We start from the raw sequence: 19817 nt of genomic DNA on the forward strand, positions 1-19817 counted from the left end.
CTGCCTCTGCTTTGGGGGGACAGGGGCTTTGGAGTGAGAGGGGGACTTCCCTTCAGGCGCGCTCCCCCCGGTGCCAGGCTGTGCAGGAACGAGGGTAAAGGGGTGGTGCCTGCGGAGGTGCATCAGCATCGCCGTGGTGGTGAAGCGTTTCAGCTTCTTGCCCCGGCTGATCCGCCTTCGGCAGTGCTGGCAGATCGTAAACCTGGGATCGTCTGCCACCTCAAAATGCTCCCACACCACGCTGCTCACCCGCTTCTGGGTTGCGGGTGGGGATCCCGCCTTACCCCCGCCCTCAGCGGGCAGAGGCACAGCCACAGGGCCAGCTGAGCCACCTGCCCCCACAACCTCCTCTGCGGTGCCTTCTGGGGAGGGAGACCTGGCATTAGGGGAGCTTCGAGGGGTGTGGAGCACAAACTCAGCTTCCCCCCCCGTCCCCAGAATTTCTCTCGCCAGGGCGTTCAGGTCCCCCGGTTCCAGATCCAGCTCCTCCTCCGGCACCGGGAGAGTCGCGCCGGGAGATGAAATGGGGGTGGAGGAGACTGTCGCTCTGCTGCCGGTGGCTGTTTCTGGTGTTGGGGGGGGTGGGGCAGGTGCGGGGGCAGCCACGTCAGGTGCAGACACCGCTCCCACCTCCTTGCTCCCACCGGCAGAAGACCCGTGGCTGCCAGGAAGGAGGGTGCGCCTGTGTTTGGGGGGCGGGGGGCTTGCAGCTCCAGCTCTCCCCTTACCCCCTCTGTCCCCTCTCCCTCCCCTGCCAGAAGACCTGGCACCGGCCTTTCCGGCACGCTTCATATTGATCTTTCCTGGGCTGGAAAATGCGTGTGTGTGTGTAGGGGGGTGTGTGTGTGCATGCGCGGCTGTAGTATCTTCTCCTTCTCTGGTGTATGTGTCTGGCTTCTTCTGTGTTGTGTTCAGCCTGTATGTGTCTGGATCTACATATAATCTCTTCTCCTGTGACGTACGACCGTGTCCGACTCCTGGGTCGCGTTCAGTAATGTCTCTTCTTCTAGAACGTGTGCCTGACGTCGTCTTTTGTGTCGTGCTTAGTCTGTATGAGTGTGTAACTATACAATATCTCTTCTTCTCGGTGTACGCGCGGCAGTGTGTATAACGTATGTGCTTTCCTGCACAGTGATGGATCACGCTGCCAGGAAAAACACAGCTTTCTTTTTTAGAAGTGTATGTATGTGTGTGGGGGGGGGCAGACCCCCCCCCAAAAAAACAAATAAAAAGTTTTGGGGAGGAAGTATAAGTTGAAAGAAATTGATTGGCTCGGGGTAAGCAGAGGGATTCTAGGCAAGGGTGATTAGTAAGCTGTATCCAATCCTCTCCAAGAACAGAAACTAGCAGGAGGCTGACTAGGAAGCCAAGTTAGTCCCGCAGTACCTTTCAGCTGCTGTTGCTCGGGCAGAAACAGCTCGCAAAAGGGACAGAAGTGCTGCAGATAGAGGCTTATAGCCGTTCCTGTGTCCCTCCCCCGGAGCACTGTGATTGGAAGGGGACTCAAGGAAAGATCACAGTCACTGGCCAGCTGAGAGATGTCAGTCTTTCCCCACCCCCCGGCTCCCCCTCCCTCTTATCAGTTTCTTCCCCCATGAAAGCCTGCCTTCCAAATCTCCAAATCTTTTCCCAATTGACTCAGAGGTTTTTTTTCCCCTCCCTCCCGATTCGATTTGGATTTGGTGGTTCGGCCTCCGAATCGGGTTGAATCTTCTCCAACGGTATCGGGGACCGAAGCTTTGCACACCCTAGCACTGATGCCCCTTTCCTCCTGCCACGTGTCCAAGCCCTGGTGAATCTGGCTGAGCTCTCGGCCTCCCCCACATCTGGGCTCTCGGCCTCCCCCACATCTGGGCTCTCAGCGTCCCCCACATCTGGGGGCCACAAGTCCCCCTTTTCATGCTCCGCTGGGGAACAGACCTGCCCCGTGTTGGCTTTAAGCTGCCACGTGCAACCCCTGGGTCTTTGCCTGCGGAGAGGGATGCTGATAACCCCCCAGGCGAGTCTACACATGCATTTAAGCACGCCTAAATTTAATGCACACTAGCTTGAGTGCATTTAGGTTTGAGCGGGTCCCTGCGTGCAGGCATTACAGGCTTGCGGGCTGACTCGGGGCTAAAGTTTGTCCTAAATCGGTCCGCACAGAGCTGTTCATGCTCTTTAACACACCTATGCGTGCACTAACGTGCTTTATCCGTGCCTAAGGTGGACACCTCTACCCAACTTAGGTGCGGACAGCCTAAATCCGCCACTTCTGCGCGCACAGACGCGCGCCCTAACGCGCATTGCCGCACGCCGCTGTGCCCTGAAACAACAGGGGTGGGCTCGCGGCTGCTCCCGGCCGTGCTGGGCCCCCCCCGGGCTGCCCCTCGCCCGGCAGCAGCTGCCGGAGGGCCGCGGGGCCCCGGCGGGGCGAGGATGCTGGCGCGCCCGCTGCCCCGGGGAGGGGCGGGCAGGGCTGGTCCCACCCCGCGGGGCGGCCCGGCCGGGCGCAGCCATTGGCTGGAGCCCTGTTATTTTTCGAATATAAATGCGGGGCCGCCCCGGGTCGCGGAGCAGAAGCGGCGTCTGCCGGGCCGCGCACCATGGACCCGGACCCCAGCCCCCGCCGGGCGCCGCCGCGGCCGCCCCGCAGCCTCCGGCCCGCGCCGCCGGCTCGAGTCCTGTCCCCGGTCACGCACCTCGCCGCGGGCATGAGCAGCCTGGCGGGGCTGGGCAGGTAAGGGGGGCCGGGGGGGCTCGCGTCGCTCCCGCCGCCGCGGGATGGCACCGCGCTTACCCCCAGCCCCGCGGGCTCGCATCGCATCGCCCCGCATTGCACCCCACCCCGCAAGGGCACTGCTCTGGGACACCCGACACCCCCCCCCCCAGATTGCATTGCATCGCATTGCATTGCACCCCACCCCCGCGAGGGCACTGCTCTGGGACACCCCCCCCCGGATTGTATTGCATCGCATTGCATTGCACCCCCACCCCCGCGAGGGCATTGCACTGGGACACCCCCCCGATTGCATTGCATCGCATTGCATTGCACCCCACCCCCGCAAGGGCACTGCTCTGGGACACCCCCCCCCGATTGTATTGCATCGCATTGCATTGCACCCCCACCCCCACGAGGGCATTGCACTGGGACACCCGCCCCCCCCGATTGTATTGCATCGCATTGCACTCCCACCCGCACGAGGGCATTTGCACTGGACCCCCCCCCCCCCCGATTGCATCGCATTGTAGCCCCCACCCCCCGGGATTGCAGTGCAATTGCAACTCCATTCCCCCCTCCCCCCACCTTCCGGGCTCGTATTCATTGCACGGTGACCCCCCGAGATTGTGTTGCATTGCACCCCCCAAGATTGCAATGCAGTTGCAACTCCATTTCTTACCCCCATCACCTTCCCAGCCCCTGAGATGGCATTGCATTGTGACCCCCCCGGCCCCCTCAGGACTGTATTGCATTGCATTGCATTATATTACCCCCCCCCCCGTCCCCTGGGGATTGCACTGCTGTTGCATTGCGTTACCCCCCCCCCGAGGGATTGCATTACAAAATAGGCCCCCGGAGGGCCGCGGCCTGTGGGGGGGTTGGGAGCCAGCCTGGCTCCGCTTGTCCTCCCCCCTCGCCCTTCATTGCGCTGCAGGAAATGGGTTGCGGCAGAGGGGGCCGGGGCTGCACATGGAGCAGGGTGGGCCCAGCCTGGGGGGTCTCGGGGGTCCCTGTGCTGCCCTCGCTGCAGGCCCATCCCACCCCTGTGCATCGCCCAGTGCTGGCGGGCTCAGCTCTGCAGTGGCTGGGGAGGGGGCTGCCCCTTCGGGGGGGCTGTATCCCCTGCGCAGAGCCCTGGGAGAGGAGCCCAGGCCCAAATCCTGAAGCAGGGGAAGCTCGGCCCGGGGGGTGCAGATCCATGGGAATTTTCAAGGCCTCGTGCGCCGGATTTGCCCTGATTGCTCCCAAAAGCGTCCCCCCCTCCCCGCCCAGGCCCCGGTTCCCGGGATCAACGCCTGCCCTGAGCCTCCTCCGTCCCCGTGGGGCCGAGCTGCCACATGCTGCGCGGGTTGGGGCTGCCTGCTCGGTTGCGTGCCCATGCTTTGGGGGGGTGGTATTTTCAGGGGAGGGAAGAGGGTCGCTTTTGGGGTCCCTGCCCCCCTGTGACGGAGGGTCTCGGGCAGCCGCCCCCCACGGCTCTCGTCCCAGCTGCTCGGGCCCCGGGCCTCCCTCGGCCCGCTAGGCCTCGCCCTCCTGCACCCTCTGGGCTCCGACACTGACTCCCGCTGCGACCTTGAGCCTGCCTCTGCTCCCGCGCCGCCCCCACGCCGCTGTCTGCCCGCGGCGATAATGCTCCTTCCTCGCCGCGGTAAAACCCTGGGATCCGCGGAAGAAAAGCGCAAGTCCCGTTATCTCTGGCTGGCAGCTAAGGAGCCCGTTCAAACCCTCCGCTCGCAAAGCCTTGGGTGCGCCGCGGACACCCGCGCTAAAGCCCCTCTCTCCTCCCGGACGGGTGGAGCGGGCTGGGGGGTGTCCCTGACCCCTTTGGTGCCTTAAATCTTCCTGGCTTCAGCTTGGGGGTGCTTAGGGGGGCGGGTAACCTCCTCCTTATCCCACCACACGTGTGTCCCTGCTGAGTCTCCCCCTTGGCTGGGGGCGAGAGCAACCCAGGAGCCCTGAGCCAGGGTCCCCTTGCCCGCTGCCCCTTTCTCTAACCCCCCCCTCCCCCTTCCAGTAGTTGCGACACCCCCAAGCGCAAGCGCCTGGGGATGATCCTCAAGAGCGCGTCGCAGGACTCGGTGTCCTCGGAGGCTTCGGATGCAGGTGGGTGCTGGGCTGGCAGACGGCCCCTGGGAGCGCAGGCTGGTCCGGGGGGTCTTCTGGCACCCAGCTGGCTGGGACCTTGGTGCCAGGTTGAGGGGCGCACGGTGCTGGTCCGGGCCCCCTTTCCCTTCGAGAAAGCTCCCGGCCGGCCTGCCAAGCCTCTCCCGCTTGCCTGCGAGGCCCGGGGAGGAGGCTCCGCTGCCCTGCCTCACCTGCGCATGTCTGCTCTGTACAGGGCTCGGGCTGGATTCCCCAACAGAAGAGGACCCTGATGCCCTCGAAGACGTGTAAGTACCCATCCCCTCTTTGGAGAGACCCCACGGGGAATGAACGCTCCTTATCTCCTTCGTGCCCCCCCAATTTCCTGTCTCAAACTACCTGGCCCAGGCCATCGGGCCTGCTCCACGTTCCACCCCAGAGGTGGCTGCATTTTGTTGAAGGTGGAAGGATCATGGGCTGCAGCTTGTGCAGAGGAGACGTCCTCATGCAGACTGCTGTGTGTCCCCGCCTTGCATCTGGGGACTTTACTACCCGCCACCATTTCCAGTGACCAGGGTCCTTCGTGCTGCTTTGGGATGAGTCTGGGCAGCAGCGTGGGGTGCATCTGCCTGGAGCACGGATCTGAAAGGCCCTCGGGCCCGGCTGCCTGGGGCGCTTCTCCACCAGGCCAGAGGAAAGGCTCGGCGGCTCCTGTCCCCCGACGCAGCCTGCGAGCGCTGGGGGGACGTGCCGGGAAACCGGGCCCGTGCTCAGCGGGGCTGAGTGACTTTGTGCGCTGCACAGCTCCGGCTCGAAATAACAGCCTCGCAGGGACAGTAAACAGGAAGCCGGTGGCTGTGCGCGCTTCCTCTTGCTGCCGCGGCTCCGATGGCAGCAGGGGCCCGCCTGGCGTGGGTGCTTGGGTCGGGGTGGGAAGGCAGCGGGGACCCGGTGGGGAAGGGGGCCGGGGCTCCGTCGTCTCCCTGCAGCCGGGGCAAGGGGCTCGGGGCCCTGCAGCTCTAGGGCTAGGAGGACCTTTGAGAGGGCTGCGGCGTGCGGCTCCCCCTCCCTCCCTGCTGCGATCCAGCACCTGCCCGGAGGGCTTGCACAAGGTCTCCGGCCCCCCCCGACAGATGCTCTGCGGGGCCGGTCGGGATTCCTGCGCTCCCTCCCCCCGGCCCATCTGGCGGCTTTGTGGGCCTCGGCCGCACACGTGCTGCCTGGAAGTGCCCTCCCCGGCGCGCTTCCCCTCCTCCTTTGTGTGCCAGCTCCCAGCCTCCCCCCGGTTGCCCCAAGCTTTCGTCTGACATATGGCGCCCGGGGCGCCCCCACCTCTCCCCGAGGCGCTGCTGATTTGCATACAGGTGGAAAGCGGCCCGTTGCCGTAGCAATGCCCCAGCCATCCGGAGCCGGCTTGCAAGGGGCCCCAGCCTCGGCTTCCCCTCCTGGGGGAGCTTTGTCTGGCTCCGCTCAGCCAAGCCCGGCTGTAATTGCCTCGCAACTAGGTCAGCGGTAGCAACGGCCGAGCGGCCGCCTTCTCCTGGGGGGGCACCGGGGTCCCTGGTGAAACCCGGTGCTCGCCACGTGTGGCCCCGGCCGCTCGGCCCCGGGGGGCCCGAGGCTTGGAGGTGGCCAGCGTGCGTTGCAGAGGCAGCCTCGGATCCTAAACCGGGGCCCCTGCCGTCTCCTGTCCAGACCCCCTTGCAGGCACCTGAGCAGAGCTGCAGGGAGACCCCGGGTGCCCCAGACCCTGCTGTAAGCCTGTCGCCCCGAGTGGGCTGGGGCAGGGGTGGGATGTAGGGCCGCGAGTCCCCTGGGTGCGTTGTGAGTGGTTGGGGATGCTGGTCCCTCCTGCGGCGCCGTGCCAGCCCCGACCCCGGCGAGCCGCCGTCCCCGCGCCCCACCTCTGCCTGCCATGGCCCTGCTGTGCCCTGAGCTCCCCTGCCCCGAGACCAGCGTCCTCACGCGTCCTCCTCCTCTCCCCTGCAGCTTTGAGAAGGCCATTCAGGAGTCTGGGAAGGTCATCAAAGAGTAAGTGCCCAGGCAGGTCTCCGTCCCCTGCCCCTGCCCTGCAAGCCCTAACTCGGTTGCCTTCCCCCGGCTCTGGCTTGGGTCAGTAGGGTTGTAAGTGCACCTTTCTGAGGGGGGCCCCAGGCACTGGGGACACTGCAGGCCCCAGGACAGGAACCCTTCCCTGCGGGGCTGCATCGTGCCCCCTGGATGCTTCGGGCATTTTGCCACGTCCTGGGCTCTCTGGAGGGAGGTGGCTGCTTCAAGCGGGAAGCCCAGGCTGGCGCTGGGCCTCTGCTCCCATGCACCAGCCCCGCCACGATGGGCACTGAGGGCTCCTGGAAGGGGAGCAAGCCACGCGTGTGCCCCTAAGGAGCATCTCGCAAGGGGCGCGTGCAGGCTCCCCTGCCCGTGGGGGTCCCTGGTCTGGGGGGCGTCTGCAGCACCTTGGGAAGTGAGGTGGGGGCATGGCACGGGGGCTGGGTCGCTGACTCCTCTTCTCTTCCTCTGCAGCAAATTCCCCATGCGGAGAATCCACTCCCTGCCGGTGAGTCCCCTTCTCCGCGCGGGTCTGACTGGGCCGATGCTGTTGCGGCGGCTCCAGCTCTCCGGCCACGTTTGGGGTCTGGGGCACCGAGTTTGAGGCTCGGGAGCTGGTGGAAGCTGCAATATACTCGCTGCCTTTTTAGCTGTCCCTGGCAAGAGGCTGCCCTGAGGGGCTTGAATGGGCATGAGGATGGGCAGGGCAGGAGGGTGAACCCCCCCAGCCCCCGTGGCTGGTAGCTGGAGAGGGAAGACTTCTGTCACTCTCGCGTGCAAGGAGCCGCGCTTGCAGGTCCCCTCATCTCTACCTCCTGTCTCCCAGCCGAAGCTCCTGGGCACCAGCCCTGCCCTGAAGAGCATCTCCAGCCCCCTGACAGCCAGAGATCGCCGTGCCCTGATGGAGAACAAGGAGAACGTGAGTCGGGGCTGGGGGAGCGGCTCCCATTGAGGAACCATTTCCATGTCCAGATGCCCCCTTCCCCCAAACTTAAACTGGTGCATTGAATCTCTTCTCTCGTCAATCGGAAGGAGATGCATCTGTTTCTTGCACCGTGCTTTCTCCAGACAAGGTGCATATGCTGCATGGATAAAGACATGAGTCTTGCCGTTGGGTGGGGTGGTCCCTGCTGTCGGGCAGCACTGCTCGGATTTTGCAAGGACTGCAGAAAATGGCTGTTGGGCACGTCTTTTATAGTGGGGTAGGATCTGGCCCTTGGAGTCCGGCTGGCAGGGGTGGCCACACGCATGCACCGGGGTCTGCAGCAGCTCTGCCGCCCTGGGCAGCATGGCAGGGGGAGCTGGCCCAGTGGGATCTAACATGCAGGTCTCCTCTCTTCCCAGGAGGGCGTGTTCAAAATCCCACTGCAGCCCACACTGCGTAACCGGCTGCACACCTCCGACGGGGCTGGCAGCAGGGACCCCTTCGCACAGAGACCCAACTCCGCCCCTGACCTCATGGTAAGAGACGGGGGTGCCTGGTGCGGTGTGCCTGCATGGCTGGTCCCAGCGAGGGGCTGGAAGGGACCTGACGTCTTGCAGGAAATGGCTGGTGGGAGAGAGGGCACTGCTGGCTGTGCCACTGCGTGTGACCCCCTCCAGATCCACGCCCCCGGCATGCAGAGCACACGCAGAAGTCCCAGTCTCTCCCATTGCACCCTCCTTACTGGGGGAAACGGGATGCAGGTGGAGAGGCAGCAGCTTGTGGGGGCAGGAGCAGACTGCCACTGTTTGAGATGGGCAGCAGCAAGGATGCTGGGCTAGACCCTGCCCTGTGCTGCTCTGGGAGCCTGGCCTCATGCTCCTGCCGGCTGCAAGGGGCACAGGCTTGGATCGTGCCTTGTCTCTGCATATCCCCGCTCTGCCGCCAGCCGGTCTGAGGTGTCCTGACTGGAGCCCAGCCTCGTAGGGGCTCTCGTGTCAGACCCGCAGCCCCCAGGCGCGCGCTAACCTGGCCTCCATCCCTTCCCAGTACGGCAGCCCTGAGAAGGAAAATGTGGCAATGGAGGCTGAGAGCCCCGTGTGCCTGCGCCGCTCCTCCCTGACCTCCTCCATGAGCGACGGAGAGGACGATGGCTTCATGGAGATCCTGGATGACGAGGAGCTGAAGGTAGAGGGGCAGCCTGTCCTGCCCTGGGGTCTGCCTCGGGCTTGGTGGGGTGGGGGCAGGCTGGCTTTCTCACCACTCTTGGGGGGGTGGTAGCTCTATGGAGGTCTGAAGGGCTCTGGCCTGCGGCTATCAGGAACCACCCTGCCAGGGTAAGGCAGATGCGCACAGCCCCATCTTTCCTGAGTCATAGGAAAGTCAGCTGGAAGGGACCTCTCCAGGGCACATCTAGCTCAGCCCCTGCTCAAGGCAGGACCAGCCCTCACTGCACCATCCCAGCCACGTCTGTGCACCCTGCTCTTGGGAACTGCCAGGGATGGAGGCTGCACCACATCTCCAGGGGCCTGTTTCAGTGCTTAACTCTGCTTGGAGTCAGTGTTCCTCATCTCCAGCCTCAGTTTCCCCTGCTGCAGCTTGAGGCCATTGCTCCTGTCCCCTGCAGCTGCAGAGAAAAGCCCATCTCCAGCCTCTCTGCCATTTCCCTGCAGGGACTTGATGATTAAGTCTGTCCTCCAGATTCAGTCCCCCCAACCTCTTCTACCCTGTGCTCATCGGTCTTGCTTCCCAGGCCCCTGGTCACCTTTATTGCTCTGTGCAAGGCTCTTTCCAACTTTATCCACGTCCTTCTGAAAGTGCGAGGCCCAGACTTGGATGCAGTTTTCAGGGGAAGTCTCCCCAGGGCTGATGGAGCAGGGCAGTCACTTCCCTGATGTGCAAGTGAGACTCCTGTTCATACAGCCCGGGAGGCTGTTGGCCGTGTCTGCGCCCAGAACTCGCGGCTGGCTCCTAACCCGCCTGTGGTCCGCAGTAACCCCAGGTCCTCTTCTGCGGTGCTGCAGCCCCACCAGCCCTTTCCCAGGCTGCATTTGCTCATGCAATTATTCCATCCCGAGTGCGGGACTCGGGGTCGCTCCGTCCTGCCCTGGGTGGACCAGTACGCTCTGGCTGGGGGTGGGAGACGCCCAGATGCTATCTGCTGCATGAAGAGGACCGCTGCTTGCGAGGGCAGGGACTAGGTAGCACCTGCGTGGAGTCCTGGCTCTCCTGAGCCTGCGCATCAAGAAGGACCTGACTTTATCAATGGAGAGCGGAAGTGGCTTGAGCTGGGAGAGAAACCCCCCGATGCAGACCCGGGCGGGGCTGGGCTGTCGCTGTATCCTGCAGCCTCGAGGGGGTTTTGGGTGCCGGCGGGACTCGCCTCCCCTCCTTTCCCATCCGAGTCACCCTGGCCTTGTCGCTTCTTCCTCAGAGCGAAACCAGCGTCCCCGCCGGGATGAAGAACCTGCTGATGGCCCCGCTGGTGAAAAAGGAAGAAGCTGATCTGGTACGTGGGAGCCCTTGGATCTCCCTTCCCGCACAAGCCTCTCTGCTGTGACCTAACCCGTTCCTGGCTGGCGATTGCCAGCTGCCGGGGTGGCAGGATGCTTGGCATGTCTGCTTCCCTGGCTGGGGCAGGACGACAGCACCGGGGTGGTCCCTGCCAGCCCGGGGGGCGGGGGTTGCGATCCTGCTCCTGGCCTTACTGCTGTCTCCGGGGGTCTGGAGTGCGCAGACCGGGTGCTGCACCCGGGACCGCGGCGAGTGAGGTCTCGCCTTCATCCCAACAGGGGTTGGCGAAGCCCAGCAAGTGTCGCCAGCTCTTCCAGTCTCCCTCCATGCCCAGCAGTGTGATCAGGCCCATCCTGAAGCGGCTGGAGCGGCCGCAGGACAAGGACACGCCGGTCAAGACCAAGCGGCGGAAGAGCGTGGCAGGCACCAGCGTCGAGGAGGAGCCGGTGAGTGACGTGGCGGCTGCCTCGGAGGGGCGGCCTGGGTTGGATTCCCCCTCATCCGGGCGCCGGCACGTGCCGCAGGCATGCAGCATTGGTGCAGGGCGGCTCAGCCCGGGGGCAGATGGGCCACTGCTGTCGGTCTCTCGACTCTGAACACGGTGGGTTTCTCACCACTTGAAACTCCCACGGCTGCGCCAGACCACGCAGGATGGAGCTCGGCTTGAACCTGGTTTCATGGCACGTGCAGCCGTGAGAGCGGGCAGGAGCCTGCAGTCCTGCGTCCTCGGTGCTAACGGCGGCCCTTCCTCGGCCCTGGCCCTTCCCAGCCGGAGGAGGCTGCCGGCCGCAGCGAGCCGAGACGTGCTCGCGACTGGCGCCCGCCCCGGCTCACCGTCCCCTCGCGCCTCCTTCCAGAAATCCCGGCTGCTGCGCTCCAAGTCGCTCTGCCACAACGAGATCGAGGAGGTCCTGGACAGCGATCACCAGGAGCTCATCGGGGACTTCTCGAAGGTAGCGGCAGAAAGAAGAGGCGTGGGGCCCCGTGTTAAAGGGGAGGCTGCTGCCGCCGGCTAAGCAAAAGCCCTGCGTGTTGCAGGAGTCTTGGAAAGTACCCCGGGTTTGTGTTGCGAGCGCTGCAGCTCCCGGCTGCTGCCTGAGCCCCCTGTGGAAAGACGTGGCTAAAGTGGACCAGACCCAGCGGGCGGGGAGTAGGAGATCGGCAGCACCCATATGTTTGGTCCTGGGAAAGAAGGAAGCCCCCGAGGTGCAAGGGAAGCTCCTCTTACGGTGTCTTTTTTTTTTTTTTGCAGGCTTACCTCCTGCAGACGGTGCAAGGGAAACACCAGGACCTGAAGTACATCTCCCCAGAAATGGTAAGGGCTGGCTCCATCCAAGCTGCGGCCGCTGGCCGCAACGGTCTCCAGCCGTGTGGCGGCAGAGCCGGGCCCCGGGGGCAGAGGCGTGGGGGTGACAGAGCTGTCCTTCTCCCTGGCAGATGGTGGCAGTCCTCAGTGGCCAGTTCAACAGCCTCATCGACAGCTGCGTGATCGTGGACTGCAGATACCCGTACGAGTACGAGGGAGGCCACATCAAGGTGGGGATGGCCACCCTTGCTTGGGTGTAGTGTGGTCGGTGCTCTGAGCATGGAAGCCGGCAACTCGGAGCCCGGCTGTGAAATCAGAGCCCCCCCACACTCCCCAGAGTTTGGGTACACTACTTCATTGTGGGGAAGGGGCCAGTACCACCCAAAGAAGCAGCCAAAGCTGCTCGGAGCGGGTGAGCTCTTGCGTGTGCCGATGTGGAAAAGACCAGTGTTTCGTGCCTGGAAACTGGGGATGGGGGAGGGACCTTGGCGGGCGAAGCAACTCGTGACCGAGTGCTCTCACACGAAATGTAGGCACCAGAATACGAGCTGCTTCCCTCCTTTGCAAGGGAGTTGGGGGATTCTTGCTTGGCTCAGCCTCTGCCTTCTTGCGTTCGGCTTGCTCGCCGGGGGAACGTCCTAGACAGGAGTCGGCGCTCGGTACCATAACACGGCGTAGTCCACGCAGGGCTCGCTCAGTCCTGGGACTTTTCTTCTGCAGCCGCTGCAAAGGGGCTGCCAGCTTCCGCTGTCCATGCTGCAGCCTCTGGTCAGTCCCCGACGTGGCGCTGCTGCTTCCAGGCCCGGGGAGTCCTTGGCCCGGCGCTGCAGCTGCTGGCCAAGCAACCCTGTCTCTGTCTGGTTCTGCCCTGGCTCCTTTCCCTGGGACCTCTTAACGTCTCGTGACCAACCAGTAATGCGGATCAACCAGCCCAGTCCACCTAGGCAGTCTGCCATCACTCCCAAGCACTGTAGCCTGCAGAGTGCTACCCCCTGGGGCAAGCCTCTGCCCACCAGTCTGCTATGGGGGGATCTTGCTTTGTAGTGGTACATCGATGAGATCCTGCTCTTACCACATTTCTGGCATATAATGCACCCTTTCTCCCCAGCAGCTCTTTTTTGGCGGGGGAGGAGGCAGCAGAGGATGCATGTTGTATAAAAGAAAATCCGGTATTTCAAGTGGTAGGGTGGAGAAGCTAGGCAGGATGCTAGCTTAGGATGGATGTTGCATGAGCAAGAAGGCAATGCAAGGCTGAAGGGCATGGGACACGTGGCCTGGGCCTCTCTCCTGTCCGGTGGGAGTGCGTGTAGAGAGCCCCCCGCCATCAGAGATGCAGAGCACCTCCCTTCTCTTGGCAGGGGGCCGTGAACCTGCCGCTGGAGCAGGACGTGGAGGACTTCCTGCTCAAGACGCCCATCGTGCCGTTCGATGCCTCCAAGAGGGTGATCGTGATCTTCCACTGTGAATTCTCCTCTGAGAGGGGGCCCCGAATGTGAGTGACCGGCGTGTGGCCGCCTCTGCATCCCGACCTGGCTGGGGGGCGGGAGGCTGGGGCCAGGTGGGTGGGCTTTAAGATTAAGATTTCATAGACATCAGGGCTGGAAGGGACCTCGAGAGATCATCGAGTCCAGCCCCCACCCAAAGGGCAGGAAGTCAGCTGGGGTCATAGGATCCCAGCAAGATAAGCATCCAATTTGCTCTTGAAGGCGTTCAATGTAGGTGCTTGAACCACCTCCGCTGGCAGACTGCTCCAGACCTTGGGGGCTCGGACAGGAAAGAAATTCTTCCTTATGTCCAGCCTGAAACGGTCTTGCAGGAGTTTGTGACCGTTTGACCTCGTCATCCCTTGGGGCGCTCTGGTGAACAGACGTTCCCCCAGATCCTGGTGGTCACACCTGATAAACTGATAGGTGGCCATCAGATCACCCCTGAGCCTGCGCTTTTCCAGGCTAAAGAGTCCCGTGGCTCTCAGCCTGTCATCGTAAGATCTGTTTTCCTGACCTCTGATCATGCGCGTGGCTCTCCTCTGGAGTCTCTCAAGCTTCTCCACATCCTTTTTGAGTTGTGGAGCCCAAAACTGGACGCAGTACTCCAGCTGCGGCCTCACCAAGGCCGAGTACAAGGGGAGAATGACGTCCCGGGATTTGCTCGAGAAGCATCTATGGATGCACGCCAGCCTTTTTGTCGCTTTACTAGCCGCAGCATCGCATTGCAGGCTCATGTTCATCTTGTGGTCAATGATGACCCCCAAGTCTCTTTCTTCTGTAGCGCTAACCAACGTAGCACTGCCGAGCCTATAAGGGTGCTGCAGGTTTTTCCTCCCAAGGTGGAGAACCTTGCATTTTTTGGTGTTAAACACCATCAGGTTCTCGTCCGCCCATTTGCTGAGCTTGTCCAGGTCAGCCTGGATCACCCGCCTATCTTCTGGCGTGGATGCTTTGCCCCAAAGTTTGGTGTTATCGGCGAACTTGGCCAGTCCACTCCTGACTCCAATGTCCACATCATTAATGAAGATGTTGAACAGGATGGGTCCCAGGACAGAGCCTTGAGGGACCCCACTGGTCACAGGGCACCACGATGAGTGACTGCCATCGATTACAACCCTCTGGGCCCGACCACGGAGCCGGTTTCCCAGCCAGCGGATCGTGGTGGAGCCAAGGCCACAACTGGGCAGTTTGGCCAAGAGGTGATCATGGGATACCAGATCAAAAGCTTTTTTGAAGTCAAGATATATGACATCAATCTCTTCTCCCTCCTCCAGGTGATAGGTCACCTGGTCATAGAAGGAAATGAGATTGGTCAAGCAAGACCTACCCGCAACAAACCCGTGCTGGCTGTCCCTTAGGATGTTAGCCTGGGCCAGTCTCTCAAGGATGGCCTCCTTAATAAACTTTTCTAAGACCTTCCCCAGGATAGAAGTCAGGCTAATGGGCCTGTAGTTAGCCGGATCCACTCTCCTCCCTGTCTTGAAGATCGGCACCACATTGGCCTTCTCCCAGTCTTCGGGCACTGCACCAGAGCGCCAGGAGTTTCCAAAGATTACAGTTTGATCCCTGCTCTGGGCCTGACTCCCACCCAAGTGCCAGGGACTAGAGCAAAGGGAGATGCGTGGCCTTCCCTGAGCAGTTCCACCCTGACAGGCTTATTTTTATAACAGACCTATGGGGAGTGTCCATCGGATGTGGCTTAAGGAGGATTAGCTGTTACCCTGAGCCTCTGCTCTGCCTTACACATCCTCTTCCTATAGCAGATCCCCCTCGGGCTATTCCAGCTCGAGGCTCCCGGGTCTGGGTGAATCCCAGCTCCTGCTCCCAGGGTCTCCCTTCCTTGTGCCCAGGCACCAGGCACAGCTCTCCCCCATGCTAGCATCAGGCTAGTAACCACATTGAAAGGGAAAGGCGAATGGCCTGTGAGCCGTGCTGCTGTCCTGCTCCACCCCGGAGCTGAACCCATTGCCCAGCCTGGCAGTGTGGGGTGGAAGGTGTTATGAGCTCACCTAGCGAATAGGGACAGGGCGAGGGAAGGGACTCTGTGATCTCCCGTGGGCTAAAACATTAAGGTCCTGGTGCAAAGCGACCCCAGTCACTGACTCTCTCTTGGCTGTTCCCCAAAGGTGCCGGTTCGTCAGGGAAAAAGACCGCTCCCGCAATGCGTACCCCAGCCTGCACTACCCTGAGCTGTACATCCTGAAAGGGGGCTACCGTGAGTTCTTCCCCCAGTACCAGGTGAGCCCCGGCGGACCCTGAGCCGGAGGGTGTTGCTCTCGGCCAGGCTGGAGCATCCCGGGTCTGTGCCAGAGGCATGAGCCAGCTGGCCCAAGAAGTGAGGTGCAGGGGATAAGGCACAGGGCTGGGACTCTGGAGGCTTGCGGGGGAGGGTTGTCTATTCATGTCTCTGCCACTGACTTGCCGAATGACCTTGGTCAAGTCACCCCCTACCCATGCCTCAGTTTTCCTCTCAGTAAAATGGGTGGGTGATACAGACTGTCGTAGTAAAATGGGCTGGGGAACATTGCTACAATCTCAGGCATGGACTCTGACCTCCTGCTCCCTGCCCAATGTGCCAAACATAGGCCACCTGTAGCCCAGGATGGCCATCCCTGCTCTAAAGCCAGCTGAGCCAGGCACATCTTTCAGTGCCTCTGGTGTGCAGCGTTTGTCCCCGGTGTTGGGGGCTGTCGGGGGCATTAACCGCAAGTGCAGCAGTGATGAGCCACTTTGCACAACTCGGCCGGGGGTTTCCCAGGCAGGCGTTCATCGTCTGGCTGGAACCAAAGTACTCGCTCGTATTTTTTCCGGGAAGGTAGTGGTAGCAAAGGAGCCAGGGCTGGCAGGCTGTCCCGTGGGGGGACCACGGCGTCCCCACTGACTAGCTGGAGCCTCCGTGGGGCTGAAGCAGGGCACAAGCCCGTGTTAACGTGTCTCTAAGCCTGACGTGCCCACCTCTGCCCTGCAGGCGCACTGTGAACCCCAGAACTACCGGCCCATGCACCACGAGGACTTCAAGGAGGACCTGCGCAAGTTCCGCCTCAAGAGCCGCACGTGGGCCGGGGAGAAGAGCCGGCGGGAGCTCTACAGCCGCCTCAACTTCTGACCGGGCCGGGGCAGGGGATGCGGGAGGAGACCGCCGGGCGGGCACCACGGAGAGACCCTCCGCAGCGCCTGGGGGCCGGCTCCCACCACCAGAGCCCGTGGCCCTGATGTGCTGTCGGAGACTTCGTGGGCATTGAGCCTTGTGGATGCTGCCCTGCCCCACGCCGCCGACCGGCTTCCTCGCTCGATGCTGTGAAACCGCGGCCGTCGGCGCCTGGATCCTCCGTGGCGCTCGAACCGTGAGCCGCACACCCTCTGTCCATCCCGGAGCATCTCCAAACGGCGACTGACCTACCCTCTGCTGCCTGGGGTGGTCTTTTCCCCACTTGGCAGAACTGCTTTGCCGCCCGGGAAGGGGAAACCCCGGTGCTGTGCGGGCCCCTGCCCTCGTGAGACCCTGCTGTAAGCACGTGGGGCCGTGTCCTCGGTCACAGCAGGAAGCTGGTGGTGGGGGAGGCCTCTGGGGATCTTTGCTGTCTTGGGATGTTTTTGGAAGCTGATTTTTGTGCAAATCATGACCATGATCCACAGCTTGGGACAGGATGAATGAATGTCCTTGGGGAAGGGTGGGGGGGCTGCCTGCATCTTGGAGTAGAGCAGGGACCCTGGGATCAGGCCTGTTTTACAAGTGAGCTGAGTTGTTTTCTGGAGGGTTCAAGCCAAGTCATGCCCGTTGCTGGTGGGTTCAGCGTGGGCCCAGCCTGCTCCAAAGTGCACGTGACTCTTTACAAGGACTTAAGAGTAGCAAAGCAGCCAGTCCACATGGCAGAGACTAAGCTGAAGTTGTAGCCTTGGCTCTACTTCCTCCTGCACCCCGGTCTGGAGGGGGCAGGGCCTGGGGGTTACAGCCGGGCTGGGGCATTAGGATCTCTCGTGCAGCCGTAGCTAGGAGCTCGTGTGGACTCGCGTCTGCCTTGGTGGGACCATCCCAGCTGCTCGCAAGTGGTGCAGAGGGTCCGGAGCAGTAGCTTAACCCCCTGAGGCGTAAGCATTTTTCATACGGCCTCTGCTTGCCGTGGTATTGGGGTCCCCCCTGCACGCGGGACCCCCTTTGGGAGGCAGGAAGGCCTGGGCAGATACGTCCCAAGGAACAACTCCTTAATTAACTGAGCTGGGCCCCAGGGCGGGGAAGAGCAGGGCCCGAAGGCATGAGTGGAGCAGCGTGAGCCTCCATCCAAGTGCCGGAAACACCCCACCGGGGACAAAGCACTTAAACCCAAGTTGCACCCAGGGCATGAGACCAGAGGCAGCGCTGGGGCCTGATGCATCTCCTGCCTGCACTGGCATAAATCCAGAGTTTAACTGCATTGGGGTCAGCAACTCTCACCTCCTGACCACCCCCCTATCGCTTGGGACATGGCCCCTCTAGATGCACAGGGCCCAGCTCTGGTCAGTATTTAAATATTTGATTGAAATTTAATTTTTTAAGGCTGTGTCTGAGGCCAGGTAGAGATGGGTTATTTCTGGTGCCTCAAGGGAAGGGGTTAGGGGTGGGTATCGAGGAAGCCCTGGCCTTCCAGTGCGTTGCATCTGTGTGTGTAATAACCAAAGGGTGAGTCTGGCTGTGGGTGCAATAGGAGTGGGTGGAAGAGCAGGGGACCCGTGAGCAGGCTCTTGGCCCATGGGGCAGGGGCTGGGGGCTTGGATGTCTGCATGTTCTGCGTGTGTTTGGGTCAACTGAGCTTTTAATGGATATGGGAGGAAAGACTGTGGCCCCCTGTGGCGATTAAACTGCTGGGTCCAAAAACTGCTGCCTCCTGAATGTGTATGTTGGGGAATCAGAGCAGGGGGAGGGACCTCGGGGCTGGGGCTGGGGCCTCTCGGGCTTGCTCAGAGGCCCCTGTGGCTTCCTTGGCTTGATGCTGATTACACCTGGGTGCAGAGATAAGCACACACCTGCCCCAGGCTTGCTGCACCCAGATGTCATGCTCGGCCCAGGCCCTCCCCATCTGGCTGGGTGTCACTTGCCCTGATGGCCACCAGCTGTCCAGGCCTTGAGATACCAGTCGGAGCAGGGGGCAGCAGCCCCTGAATTTGCAGCCAGCTTGGGTATTTTACTGTATTGCCAGAAGGAAGCAAGCACTTGGCATGTCCGTCTTGCAAATTGGAGGATTGGACTGAAAAGAAATCTCATGAGGTTCACCAAGGACAGGGGCGAAGTCCTGCACTTAGGATGGGGTAATCCCATGCACAGGGACAGGCTGGGGGCTGACTGGGGACAAGAAGCTGAACAGGGACCAGCAGTGTGCTTTTGTGCCAAGAAGGCGACCGGCATCCAGGGCTGCATCGGTAGGAGCGCTGCCAGTGGATGGAGGGCAGTGATTCCTCCCCTCTGTTCAGCACTGGGGAGGCCACATCTGGAGTCCGGTGTCCAGCTGTGGGCCCCCACTGCAGAAAGGGTGTGGGCACACTGGGGAGAGTCCAGTGGAGGGCAATGAAAATGGTTGTGGGGCTGGGGGACAGGACTGGTGAGGGGAGGCTGAGGGAACCGGGCTGAGTGAGTCTGCAGAAGAGAAGACCGAGGGGGTTGACTAGCACCTTCACCTCCCCTGCCGGGGGGCTGCAGAGAGGATGGAGCTGGCCTGGTCCCAGTGGGGGCAGACGACAGGACAAGGAGCAGTGGGCTCAAGCTGCAGCAAGGGAAATTGAGGTTGGATATTGGGAAAAACTTCCTTGTAGCTCCTGAGAGAGGTGGTGGAGTCTCCGTCCTTGGACATGACTAGACAAAGCCCTGGCTGGGATGATGTAGTTGGGACTGGTCCTGCTTGGAGCAGGGGTTGGACCAGATATGACCTCCTGAGCTCCCTTCCAGTCCTCCTTGTCTGGGATTGTACAATCCTGGCAGTGTCTGCTGAAGAGCCAACCTGCTGCCTTAGAGGCAGATGAAATTAAACCACACAAACCACTGCCCGAACCAGGAGCCAGGGCAGAGCCCTGAGCCCAGGTGGCTCGCGTGTGCCAGGAGTTAATGTCTGCAGGCGCCGAGGGAATCCTCACGCGCTTTCCAAGCTTCATCCACAGCCGTGGCCTCCGCTGACTCAATCTGTGCCAGCGTATATGGATTTGTAGGGAGAAATCCAGCATGCAGCTGCCCCCTCTTTCGATGTCAACCAGCCCTGCCTCCTCGCTCCCATAGACAGCCCCAACTTGCAGGGCTGTGCCCCGAGACGTCTCTGAGCTGCCCCGTGCTGGAAGTGGTGCAGTCTCCATCCCTACGATTTTCAAGAGCCTTGGCTGGGATGTTTTAGTTGGGGCTGATCCTGCCTCGAACAGGAGCCAAACCAGATGTGGCCGCCTGAGGTCCCTTCCAACCTGGCTTTCCCTGGATCCAGTGACTTGTTTGGTCTTGACTATGAGCAGCTGCTTGGCTGTGGACGCCACGGCCTCCAACACTGCCTCGCGACCGTGCAGCTCTCTTTTTTGCTTGTACTGACAGTCCAGCCCAAGCAAAGCCAAGGCTGGCAGCAATGCATTGCTGTTGAGCTTGCGTTTTAATGAAGAAGACAAAGTTTGTGCAAAACATCTCCAGCGGCACGAGGATGAGGAGGGGACGGCAGAGGCCCGGCCTGGGCAGCGCAGGTCGGAGATGTGGAGGGGGGACAGGAGAAGGGTTTTCAACACGCTAGACAGGAAGAGAAAGTCTCTAGGGGT

The 19817-nt window shown here is 61.9% G+C and overlaps 1 protein-coding gene across 2 annotated transcripts; it reads left to right on the forward strand.

Moving 5' to 3' along the window:
• Positions 1–2493: 2493 nt before the first annotated feature.
• CDC25B (cell division cycle 25B) lies at positions 2494–17913 on the forward strand. 2 transcript variants are annotated; one of them, XM_090035172.1, is made up of 16 exons: positions 2494–2719; positions 4716–4804; positions 5040–5091; positions 6773–6814; positions 7307–7340; positions 7659–7751; positions 8177–8293; positions 8805–8942; positions 10189–10263; positions 10547–10714; positions 11126–11221; positions 11521–11583; positions 11706–11804; positions 12933–13066; positions 15188–15299; positions 16030–17913. In XM_090035172.1, exons 1-16 carry the CDS (start codon positions 2586–2588, stop codon positions 16165–16167), a joined length of 1584 nt encoding a protein of 527 aa, XP_089891298.1. In that variant the 5' UTR covers positions 2494–2585; the 3' UTR covers positions 16168–17913. The 2 variants fall into 2 exon arrangements, with proteins under 2 accessions (XP_089891298.1, XP_089891299.1); XM_090035173.1 differs by having other exon boundaries at positions 2500–2719; positions 4719–4804.
• Positions 17914–19817: the final 1904 nt, after the last annotated feature.

This window comes from Crocodylus siamensis, chromosome 2 (assembly GCF_052110815.1).
Source record: "Crocodylus siamensis isolate JL-2025a chromosome 2, ASM5211081v1, whole genome shotgun sequence".
Lineage (NCBI taxonomy): Eukaryota > Metazoa > Chordata > Crocodylia > Crocodylidae > Crocodylus > Crocodylus siamensis.

Bases quoted from the DNA above. Each gene is read 5' to 3' on its own strand.
- CDC25B (XM_090035172.1), top strand. From the start codon at position 2,586: ATGGACCCGGACCCCAGCCCCCGCCGGGCGCCGCCGCGGCCGCCCCGC. The intron at 7,341-7,658 runs GTGAGTCCCCTT...CCTGTCTCCCAG, and splicing joins GGAGAATCCACTCCCTGCCG to CCGAAGCTCCTGGGCACCAG. The intron at 11,222-11,520 runs GTAGCGGCAGAA...TTTTTTTTGCAG, and splicing joins TCATCGGGGACTTCTCGAAG to GCTTACCTCCTGCAGACGGT.